The 12085-nt window shown below is 37.3% G+C and overlaps 1 protein-coding gene across 1 annotated transcript; it reads left to right on the top strand.

Annotated features, from left to right (window-relative positions):
• The first annotated feature begins 475 nt into the window (after positions 1-475).
• LOC140172193 (proton-coupled folate transporter-like) lies at positions 476-9383 on the top strand. The gene is made up of 5 exons (XM_072195513.1): positions 476-1504; positions 2186-2317; positions 3771-3854; positions 6923-7079; positions 9232-9383. The coding sequence occupies exons 1-5, from the start codon at positions 481-483 to the stop codon at positions 9338-9340; spliced, it is 1506 nt and encodes a 501-aa protein (XP_072051614.1). The 5' UTR covers positions 476-480; the 3' UTR covers positions 9341-9383.
• Positions 9384-12085: the final 2702 nt, after the last annotated feature.

Raw genomic sequence — 12085 nt, 5'->3', positions numbered from 1 at the left:
CTAAACTTGTTGGTCATATGATTAGAATAGTTGTGCTTTACGAATTAAAGTTACAAGGGCACAGGTAACTTAATGGATACATCATGTTCATAAACAATTATACGGCTCATGTTTTTCCATTAATAACATTATTGTGTTTGTTGGGTGTTCTACATTATGGATACATTACATGTTTATAATACTGTAACAACTTACCCTGCATGGTGTAACAATTTACCCGTATGGAGTAAATTGTTACAATTTTTTGACTTTATAGATAACATACTACTAGTGTATCATCAGATACAACATAAGAAGAAACGAAGCATTTCACTAGTTGATAAAGCATCAAATGTAAATTGTGTAGTAACCATCTCCGGTGTCACCTAAAGTGTGCTGAGGCTTGTGGATCAATGTCTTTTTCTTTGTGCCTTTTCTTTTCTGTGTAATCATCCCGGTATAAATCTTTTTTCTTTCTAATACTTGCAGACATTGGAGACAATGGAGAAAGAAAGCGATAATAAGATAGAAACCGAGGTCATAGAAGAGCAACAGTCGGAAGCAATATCTCCATACGCTTCTACTGATGTAAAGAGAGCTGCTTCAAGACGTGTAACCGTGGAACCAATTGCTGTCTTGATAGGTTTTGCGTTAGGAATCTTTCTGACCATCAAGCCTCAAATTCTTCGTCAAATATTAGCTGATGCGAGAGGTGTCATCTTTTCAAGCGGTGGCGGTAACTTCTGTGGGCCTCGCAATACTAGCCACCCTCATTACATCATATTGACTGAGATTCAAGCTGATGTTGCCTGGTGGCAGATGGTGATCACCTTGTGCGGAGATCTACCGTCATTATTCATGGCACCAATACTCGGAGCATGTAGTGATAAAGTAGGGCGTCGACTTGTTCTTGGATTGGCGGCACTTGGCTATGTCATAATGTCTATAACTTACTTGATAATCTTTTATTTCAATTTACCACTTTGGGTATTTCCCATCGGTTCTTTCATCCCAGGGTTGACGGGTGGATACGGAATGATAATTGCCGGATGCGCGGGTTACATAGCAGACGTCACAACAAAAGAAGCACGAATGTTTCGCATGGCGATTTTGCATGGGACATTTGTAATAGGAGTTGCCGTTCCTCAATTGTGCATCGGGTTTTTGATCGAAAAGACTGGCTTCGGACCAGCGCTATGGTTAACTTTAGCTAGCCTTCTCATATGTCTCCTATATATCTTCCTACCGCGATGTTTTTTGGAAACTGTTGACAAAAATCGTTGGCGGCAAGAAGCGAAGACTTCAAAGAAGTCAAGATTTCAAAATGTTCTAGATGTGTTCAGATATAACACAGGATACCGCCGATTGAGACTCGCATTAATATTCATCGTAGAATTTCTGGACGAGATTTTGAATGCAAACTCGGTAACTATGGTGATTATATATGGCTTGGGTCCGCCATTTTGTTGGTCTTCTGTCACGATTTCGGGATTCGTGGCCCTGGTACTTTTCACCAGTGCTCTAGGTAGGTTCAATTTTTTCTAAAATGAATCCATCCCAGGGTCTAATTCGAATCCATCTCGAGAGATACTCAAACACATGTGTTGCCATCCTCGAACAGGAATATAGTAGGGACACCCGACATCACGAACCTCGTTTAGGGTTCCAATTTCAGGCTCCTTTACTAAAAAAGGGTAGGCAGGCTAATCGCTAATGGCACAATTAACCAGCAAATCACAGTTTAGGGTTAGAATTTCAATTTGTAGGTTTCATACGTAGACCAATGAACAACAAAATTTTTTATCAGTGGTCAGCAAAACGGATCCCCTTTTCAAGAAGGTTATAAATGCGAGTGCCTGCTTGAGGATGGTAACACAAGTTAGTGTACGAAATTTTCGCCGGTCCACCCAAAAAAATGCCCTTGTTTCAAATGTGGATGGACATGAACCTGAGGAGGGGGACATGTTAAAAATTCAAGCGGAGGTAATTTGAGGTCAATGGTCATCATGGTCATGCAGGGTAACATTTTACAATTTCTCCTATTGGGCACAATGTTGGTGAACACGAACCTGACGAGGATATGGAAACATCTTAAAATAAAAGCGGCCCGTCAATATTATTCAAATAAAATTGTCACAACAACCAAGAACACGCAACCCGAGAACCGCGAAATTGTTTTATTTAATTGTTTCATCTTATTTTGCAGCTATGGTTGTTGGTACCAAGGGATTTTCTCTGTGCATGTCCGACCTATGGGTGTTACAAATCAGCCTGGTACTTGCTATAATAAATGGATTATTCCTAGCATTCGTCAATCAAACTTCACTGTTATTTGTAGGTAAGTGCTTATGACCATGTATGATATCTTAGTTTAAGATATCCTCACGTTTACAAGTGTTTATACACAATTGATGCAATAGATTTGGTGCACTAAACCCAGCAAACACAAAAACGTTTTAAATAAGTTATATTTTGGCTTTTGGTTTAGGTTAAAACGTTTTAATAACATTAAAATGTCGGGTTATATAAAGGTCATGATAACGTTTTAAAACGTTTTGTATGAAAAACACAATACAACAACATTTTTAAATGTTTTCAAAAAATGTTATTATAAACTATTGTTGCAAACATTTTTCCCAAATATTGTGTCAATACTTAAATAACATTATGTTAAAATATTTGAACCCAGCAAATACAAAATGTTCTTAAAATGTTTTTTCAAAACCTTTTAATAACATTTAAATGTCGGGTTATATAAAGGTCATGAAAACGTTTTTAAAACGTTATTGAAAATATTTTGGGCAAACATTTTTCGCAAAATATTTTTTCAACCACAAAATAACATTCTGTTTAGAATGTTTTGTATCAAGTTTTCAAGAATGTTTTTAGAATGTTATTAAAACGTTTTTATACACTATATATAACCCGACATTTAAACATTTTCTGTAAAACATTTTTGTTTGCTGAGCAGTAGATTATAAAAAATGTTTTTTAAGGTTATGAAAACGTTTTATACTCTTAATATACCCTTTATATAACCCGACATTTAAACGTTTTCTGACAACCTTTTATAACCTTTTGCGAATGATGTCGAAAACGTTTTGTGTTTGCTGGGAAGTATGTCTATGTGCACATTTTGTAATGATGTGGGATGAGTGGGACGAAAATGTCACGTCTTGCAATATCCCGAAATGTATTTTTATTATTTATGGTGATTGTTGAGGTCATATGCTTGATAGAATCAGGCCGTCTATCTCATCACAATGGGGGTCAACGGATCTTGAAGAGGATAGTTACAAAATATTTCACTCGTACTCGTACATTTCTCACAGTACAACTATAATTATATCATTGTACTCATGTTCATGTACTTCAGTGACTTGTTTTGCAAGGTGGGTTGAACATTAAAATAATTATAAATCGAAATGTACTAGAAACTTTATGGCCGTGGTCATGGTGGCGGTGCTATATCATATCTCAGGTCCCGACATAGCTCTTATGAACTCTCCTCCTGTTCTGACACTGATGTTCACAAAAGACTGGTATCTGGGAAGATTTCAAAGTTTTCATAGTAAAAATTCCAAGAAAAAACTCACGTTTTCCATACAGTTTCGGCAATCCTGTCTTTTGCCTTTCTCAATGGTATATGCCAATTGATCCCTTGTTGGATGGTATGACGTCATCGGAAGATGATGACGCCCTCAAGATCAATTGGTCATAGACGTGAATCAGTTGGTATCTGGGAAGCTCAATAATTTCCTCCTCTTACTCATTTTGTTACTAAACTACAGTTTCAGCAATAGGGAGTCTTAGAGCACTCACACAACCAGTTATCGAGACAATTCTATCTAAGATGGTTTCACCAGAAGAACATGGTAAGACACAGTATGTAAATTCTAAAAATTATGGTATGCTATGTTTTAAGGAGGGGGTATGGCCTAGTGGTGTTTACACTTAAATATTGAGATAAATAAAGCTGACACACAAGATGAATGGTATGGGTTCTATAAAAGAGATCCCAAAAGCTTAACTATATTTCATAACCATTTATATTTCCATAAGCTATTGAGTTATGGCCAATAATAGGTCTTGTGGTTCATGAGTTACGGCCAATAAGTTATCAAAACGAAAGTTTTGGCCGTTTCCCCTCCCGAGGAAAAATCATGCACATGGGGCAGAAAGGACATACCTTATACAGTCTATAACACCGAATTGATTAATATAATTAATGTGCATGACGTATTATTGGCCTTAAGGGGATACTACACCCCTCGATAAATTTGTGTCTATTTTTGCATTTTTCTTAAAAACTAATAACACAGTGGTAACAAAAGTTATGTATATTATAGGGGCAAGGAATCCAATTACTACACTGGAATTTCAGTGACCCAAGACAAGCGGTTTGTTATTTATGATCAGAAATAAGGTACCGCTAGGATGTACTTCGTTTTCTATCATATAAACTGAACCGCTTGTCTCGAGTCACTGAAATTTCAGTGTAGTAATTGGATTAAATAAATTATATAAATAAATAAATAAATAAATAAATAAATAAATAAATAAATAAATACATAAATAAATAAATAAATAAATAAATAAATAAATAAATAAATAAATAAATAAATAAATAAAAACAACAAATGAGGTCAGAAACAAAAAGAAACAGGATCCACAGCAAATTAATGCAAGGGATGAACCAGGATTATGATGGGTTGCTGTTTAGCAGCCTAACAAAGTAAGGAACTGGACTCCTAGCAAACCTGTCAGTACGGGCACGGAGTTGGGAGAGATTGGCATTGTTTCTTAATTGTCTGCCATGAGCTTGACCTCTGTTGGGAGGAAGCAACTTGGTGGTCCGATCACACTTGGACAATGTACGAGCAAAATTAAGGCAATGTTGCTCCCTCCTATCAGACAGCTTTAATCAAGATTACACACAACAAGAGCATTGTCATAAGACACATAATTGGACCCAAGGATAATTCCCAGAGCTCTTTTCTGGATGTTCTCAAGCTTGATGGCCTGCTTGGAAGTGAGAGTGGAGTGCCAAATGACATCGGAATATTCAACCAGTATTCCTCTCTAAACTTTCACTAACTCGGATGTATTGAACCCAAACTTCTTTAGAGAATGAAGCATGAATAGCCTTATATTGGAATTCTTCCATATGTGGTCAACTTGACCATCCCATTTGAGGTCAGTCTGGAGCCAAATACCCAACACTTTGGCAGAAGACACAAAAGAGAGAGGAGTGGGACCAATTTTCAAGTCTGGCTGAGGAGGAGAATCTATCTTGAAACAAATTTGCATAGTTTGACACTTGACAGGATTAAGTTGGAGTTGATTATCTACCGACCACTTCAGGAAGTCATCAAGATCTGCCTGCAAATTGCTAGTCACACTAGAGGAACGGTTTTCAGCGAAGGTGAGGTCGTCAACATATTTCCAATAGTGTGACCTGCAATCGCTAGCCGCGTCATTGATGACTGCCTGAAAGGTTAGGTGCCCAAATGTTGTTCCCCGTGGAACATCAGCGTTAAGAGGAAGGTAAGCGGACAAAGTTTGATTGTAACGAACGCATTGGCGACGGTTGTCCAAAAAACTACAAATCCGAGACAATACTCCCCTGAACCCCAAGGCGATAAGCTTTTGAATGGCAACAGTATGACTAACTAAGTCAAATGCCTTGGAAAAGTAGGTGAGGACTACTGTTCCAACATTGTTTGTCTTATCTGAACCATGGAATAAAAAATGAGTGAGGTTGAGAAGATAATGAGCCGTTGAGACGCCATGAATATTACCAAATTGATTGATATCAATACTGTCTTGAATGTCATTAACAACCCACTTGGCAATAAGGCCTTCCGCTATTTTGGCAAATATATCAGTGAGCGATATTGGTCGCATTTTGTCAACAGAAGCGGGGAACTGCTTGGGAATAGAGACTACAATAGCAGACATCCACTGGCACGGAACCACCCCTTCACGGAAAGAACAATTAAGCAAATTAGTCAGTGGACCACTCAGTTCATACGCAAACTCTTTAATGAGTTTAGGAGATGCCATCTGGGCCACTGGATTTGGATGTTTACGTGGCTCAGTTTTTTGCAGTTTTCTAACTCTTTCATTGAAAGACACTTTAGCTTTACCAATCTCTCTTTAGACTTCATTTCTTAGTTTACGCCAATTCAAAGTGTCGTTCTCTGCAAAAGCAGATTGACGTTTAGAGATAAGTTCCTTTATGTTGGATGTTATCCATGGCCTATCTGACTGATGAATTTTAATAGATTTAGTTGGTAAATGCATGTCAATACCTTTGTTTAAGATAGAATACAAAACGTCAGTTTTAGCCTGAGTGCCCTCGCCATCATAGACCTCATTCCAGGATTGCTCTTGGATCCACCTACCAAATATTCTAACACGGGATTCACCAAAAGGACGGATAACACAAGATTTCTTCGTGTTATTTGTGATTTTGTGTTTTGGTTTCAATGACACACAAGCATGATATCGGCAAGTAGCTGTTAAAGGCTTCTTTCAGAGAATAATTCTGTTTGCTTACCAATAAAGAATTCTGCTTTAAAACGGCTATACAACAGTGTAAAAAACATAATGTCTGTAAAAATAGAGTTGACTGGTTTACATACTTATTTATTACCTTTAAAAACAACAAGTAAAGTTTTTACAGCTAATGTTCAGTTTTGGACGCATATTTCCTTAAAATGCCAATTTAAAAATCCAGTAACTTGTTATTTTCGGTAAATCTACAGTTTCTGATTCTCATTTTGGGACACATATTCAAAAATAAATTCCTACGTTTGCCCACCGAAAAACTTTAAAAAATAACAGTGGATGCCTCTGATTAAATGCGAAATCAAAGCAACGTTGTTTGTTTTGAAATTTTAAAGTAAATATAAAATACCTTTCTGTTATCATTTTGTAGGACTTATATTTGCATTTGAAGCAAGTGTTTTGAACTTGGGAACGCTTCTGTCACCTTTATTCCTCAATAATATTTACACGGCAACTGTTCAGACTCAACCCAATTTCGTCTTCATCATGGTTGGTGTTTGCGGCATTGTACCACTCATACTTACCGGGTAAGTGGTTTTTTTTATCGAAAATAAAGAATCATAATATTACTTAACATTTGCAGTATTTTCCCGACAGCGAATCCTCAGTTTTTATCTCAAAATACCTTTATTACCTTAGTGTAAATTAAGAAGTGGACCCCCCAGGATGGATGTTATAAATGATGAGAAAGGTAACACTCTTACCGAAAGTGTAGACATCAAAAGGCGATGGGTTCAGTATAGTTCCCAGCTGTTTGAGGCACAAGATGACAAGGTGTATGTACAGTGTGAAACGAGTGAGGAAGAACCTCCACCATTGAGATCTGAAGTTGAGCTTGCCATGGAACAAATGAAAAATGCTAAGTCGCCTGGCATTGATAATATAGCTTCTGAGTTGTGGAAGGCAACTGGGAAAGAAGGGATAGACCTAATGTGGCGTCTATGTGGTATCATCTGGAAAAAGAAGAAATGGCCGAGAGACTGGTGCAGGGCAGTATTTATTCCACTGCCAAAGAAGGGAAATTTGAAAGAGTGTGCCAATCACCGGACCATCAGCCTGATTTGTCATGCAAGTAAAGTGCTTCTGAAGATCATCATCAAGAGAATGAAGAACAAAATGGAGCAAGAAATATCTGATGAGCAGGCAGGATTTCGTGAAGGAAGGGGTACTAGGGACCAAATTGTCAATATCAGGAATGTGATTGAGAAATGCAGAGAGCATAGACTTCCTCTTTACATGTGCTTCATAGATTACAGTAAAGCTGTTGACTGTGTTAGCCACCCTCAGATGTGGGAAACTATGAAAAAGATGGGTTTCCCAAGTCATCTTGTGGATCTGATCAGCTGCTTATATGAAGACCAAGAATCGGCAGTCAGAACAAGTAGTGGAGACACAGATTGGTTCAAGATTGGAAGAGGCTTACGACAGGGCTGTGTGCTATCACCAAACCTATTTAACATCTACTCTGAAGACATAATGAGAACAGCTTTGGAGGGGTTTGAAGGTGGAGTGAAGTTTGGCGGTACAAGAATTACTAACCTGAGGTACGCTGATGATACCACTCTTATTTGTAGCAGCAGAGTAGAGCTGATTGATCTTTTGAAGCGCATCAAAGAGGCCAGCGAAGAAAAACACCTTCACCTGAACACAAAGAAGACAAAAATAATGGTTGTAGACAGAGAACGGAAAAGTGATGAGTTTGTGATAGATGGACAGCAGATTGAGGAGGTGAAGCAATTTGAATATCTGGGTTCAATGATTAACAACAGTGGTGACAGCACAAATGAAATTAAGAGAAGACTGGCTATTGCAAGGACAACTGTGCAGGGCATGTAAAGCATATGGAAAAGCAGAGGCCTATCCATTGACCTCAAGGTACGCCTACTTCGTGCAACTGTGTTTTCCATTGCCACTTATGGATGCGAGTCTTGGGCTATGACCAAGAATGATAGGAAAAGAGTAGATGCTTTTGAGATGTGGTGTTATTACAGGAGGCTTCTACGAGTGACATGGAAAGACAGGAGAACAAATTCCTCGACAAGATTGGTACAAGTCTAACCATCAGAAGCGGCATAATGGAGAGAAAGCTGAAGTACTTTGGCCATATTGTCAGGAAACATGGAGGTGTAGAAAAGCAGATTTTGCAAGGGGCTATGGAAGGCAAACGAAGAAGAGGACGTCCACCAACATCTTGGACTAATGACGTGAAGCTGGTTTCTAACCAGGGAATGCAAGGTTCAACGCACTTGGCATCAGATCGAGTGAGATGGCGTACTCATGTGAAGACCACAGCAGCGCTACAAAGCGCCACTTGATACACAGAGAGAAATTATTTATACATTTATACGAATTAAATCAGTTTTCAAGACATGGTTCAGATAATAAGATTACAATTAAGTGCTTGGAGCGGTCTTTCAGAAACTATAATCTAAAGGCGTATTATAATCAAGATAATATTCTACAGAAATAAGAAACAATTGACCTTTTTTGAAGAGCGACAAGTAAAACTAACTACACAATACGTATTGGCAACATGTGACCTGCTACCACGAAATGAGCGCAAACCCGCAAGTTGGTAGTTTCGAGATATCCTTGCTGACGAGTTAATGTGTCCTCCGTGAGATTCCCGTTTTAATTTTTCTCAAGAATATTTTTCTCTTGATTTCTTTTTTGTACCAGCGTTTTGCAATTTGTGACAAAGCGGGCAACATATATCAAATCAAACAGACGTGTCGGTGATATACCTAGTTGTACCAACAACACCAGTTATGACAACACGAACAGCTAAATGACGGGAGTTATTACAGTACGACGGCAACTTCGTGACCTCTTTTGTTCGACAGAAAATTTATACGGGTTGGTGAACACGAGTTACGTAACACAATGTTCAAATTTTAGCAGGCAAACACGTTTTATCAAAATAGCTCCAGAAATGGAAGACACGGGTCGTATATTGCTCCATTTATGTACCCTGACCACAGATAAGATATCAAACATTTGTGTAAAGCAACAAATAACTTGTAAAAGTTGAATTAAATGGAAAATAAAGAAGCTTGAACATGTCCAAAGTAGCTGGAAAAATGAGAAAAATTGCATGACACAAAACAAAAAATGTTCATATCATCAAGCAAGAAAAAGCGCCGGAATCAAAAATGGGTGTCATGTTATAGAATAACTAAAGTTAGCTTGCCTGAAAATTTCGTGAATTTTGGTTGGGGTATTTTCTAAGTCGTATATTGAACATGTTGAAATGTTTATCTTTGTGCGTGACTACTGTCACGCGATATATTGTACGGCCGATGTTTTTCCTGCAAAGAAACTTTCATTGTCAATTGCCCATTGTTGGTTATTTACCTTGAAAATAATACTCCCAACGTTCAAACAATTTTTAAGTCAGCATAAAGGTATGTGTTACATTATTTGGACGGGGTTAATTCATTCCATTAATATAATACACGAGTGAGCCATGAGTGGGAATAACATTGCTATTATTACCGTATCTATCAAGTCACTGGTATGGCTTTGTGGTAAATACCGGGGGTTAGGCCTAATATTTGGAAGTTCGGGGGATTAAATAAGACATTTAAGTGAGTTGCTCTACCTAGAAAACGAACTTGGCTGATTCCAATTTAGGTGTAATCCGAGATGTAAGTTGGACATTGTGTAAAAATGACAAATATGCCAAAATATTAGGTTTGAAATTCGTGCATCTCGTGATTTAATTTGTATGCATAAAAGCTCACAAAATATGTTGCCGATAGGGGAGGGGTCTAGTCCAATTAAAAAATCTTGAAAATCTGTGTTGACGTTCCTTTATTTGATAGGCCTATATATAATCTTGAACTTTAAAAAAATTACTTAAGTTTGACATGCTTTATTTGAAATGATTTCATATTGAAAGCTACTGAACTTAAATGGAATTTTTTTAAAAGATATCAAATCGCATGTAGCTTTAGGCCTAAATATGAAATACTTAGCAACAAGAAATAAATCATGAAAAAAGTGGGCCTTCAAGCTGACATTCATTAGGCTTATATTATTAAAGACAAAAGGGAGAGAAAGAAAGAAAGAAAAACGGACTGAAAAATTCGAAGAATAACATGGGAATCGAACTCTCAACCTTTCGCACTGCAGACCTTCACTCTGTCCACTAAGCCGTCGCATCTTGTTCTTGCAAAGGGTATAATTTTGCTATCTTATTTCTCGTTCAACATGTTCAAGTATCTCACTCAGCAACAATCTTTTCAAACTCCTGCTTGTACTTCAGTTAAATGAGATGATACTACCTTCTTTGACGACTACACAATAGAGTATTTTGCATTAATAAAATATATAACAATAGACGTTTTTAATTGCTATATTGATCAATATAACAGGTATAATAGACAGCGCCGGCTGGGATCCATTTCGTGAAGCATCGTGACACTTGCAACGTGCGCTTACGACACGAGGGCTCAAAGAACGCAACTTTTCAACCTACGACTAGGTTATTCCACCGCTCATTTTCGCTGAAAATTTAATACAAGCTCTGGTTAATTAATGTTTATCATAACAGAAAAGCATTAGACCGGCGTTTCCTCAAAGCTGTAGATATAACCATTTTAGTGATCGTGACATGCATTTTCTCTCATTTTTTAGGCTACTTCGCGCACCAAAAGCATTCATTTTTTCCACAATAATTCAACTTTAACACGTTAACGTTATTCTTTGCCTTATACTCATGTTTCATATCTTATCTATGGGCTCAATATGGAAATGAAGGGAGAAACGACTCGTGTATTCTATTTTTTTATGTTTTCTTAAAAACCGTATTTGCCACCTGATTTTCAACATTGCGTTACGTAACAGCAGAGGTCACGCCGGTAAAAATTACCGGAAGTGAGCTAAGTTGCTGTCGTACTGATTACTTGCATATGAAGACCTGAGCGCAAGAAGACCGTAAGTCCACTTGGCCCCTCAACATGTATACACTAAATTTACGTATAGTTTCTTATGGTTTCTTAGGGTCTCACCAAGTGCTAGGGTGAAAACATCGTGAAAGGTTGTGAAAGATTTGTTTTGGCCCCTGAAGATGTATAAAACATTACCAAACTATACGAAACTATACGCAACTTTAGTGTATACATGTTGCGGGGCCAAGTGGACTTACGGTCGTCTTGCGTTCAGGTCTTCATATTGTGGGGATGTAATTTGTATAAGTAAAAGGGTTAAGGTTTTAGGTTTGTTAAAAAATGAGTACAATATCTTCTTTATTAATTTATATATTTATTATAAAGTGTCGCTAACATTTGATTGTGTATACTAACTACGTACAAAATACAGTATTAGTCTGTTTAATAGCAAGACAAAATATTCAAAGAAATCAGATTTAAATGATAAAGAAATTATAAAAGATGATAGCACCTATGAGACAACAAATTTGAAGGACAAGGCAAATGTCAAGGAAATTGTATATCTTCAAAATGAAAGGTCAAAATTCTTAATTGATTGTCGGATTTTCATCTCAGCTACATACACTTTTTACATATCATTA

The sequence above is a fragment of the Amphiura filiformis genome, chromosome 15 (assembly GCF_039555335.1).
Source record: "Amphiura filiformis chromosome 15, Afil_fr2py, whole genome shotgun sequence".
Taxonomy (NCBI): domain Eukaryota; kingdom Metazoa; phylum Echinodermata; class Ophiuroidea; order Amphilepidida; family Amphiuridae; genus Amphiura; species Amphiura filiformis.
The sequence above is the reverse complement of the archived record's forward strand: the minus strand, read 5'-3'. Positions and strand labels throughout refer to the sequence as shown.

Excerpts from the sequence above, each read along its gene's own strand:
- LOC140172193 (XM_072195513.1), top strand. The coding sequence starts at position 481 with ATGGAGAAAGAAAGCGATAATAAGATAGAAACCGAGGTCATAGAAGAG. Across the intron at positions 3,855-6,922 it reads GGTTTCACCAGAAGAACATG|GACTTATATTTGCATTTGAA; the intron begins GTAAGACACAGT and ends ATCATTTTGTAG. Across the intron at positions 7,080-9,231 it reads GTACCACTCATACTTACCGG|CGTTTTGCAATTTGTGACAA; the intron begins GTAAGTGGTTTT and ends TTTTTGTACCAG.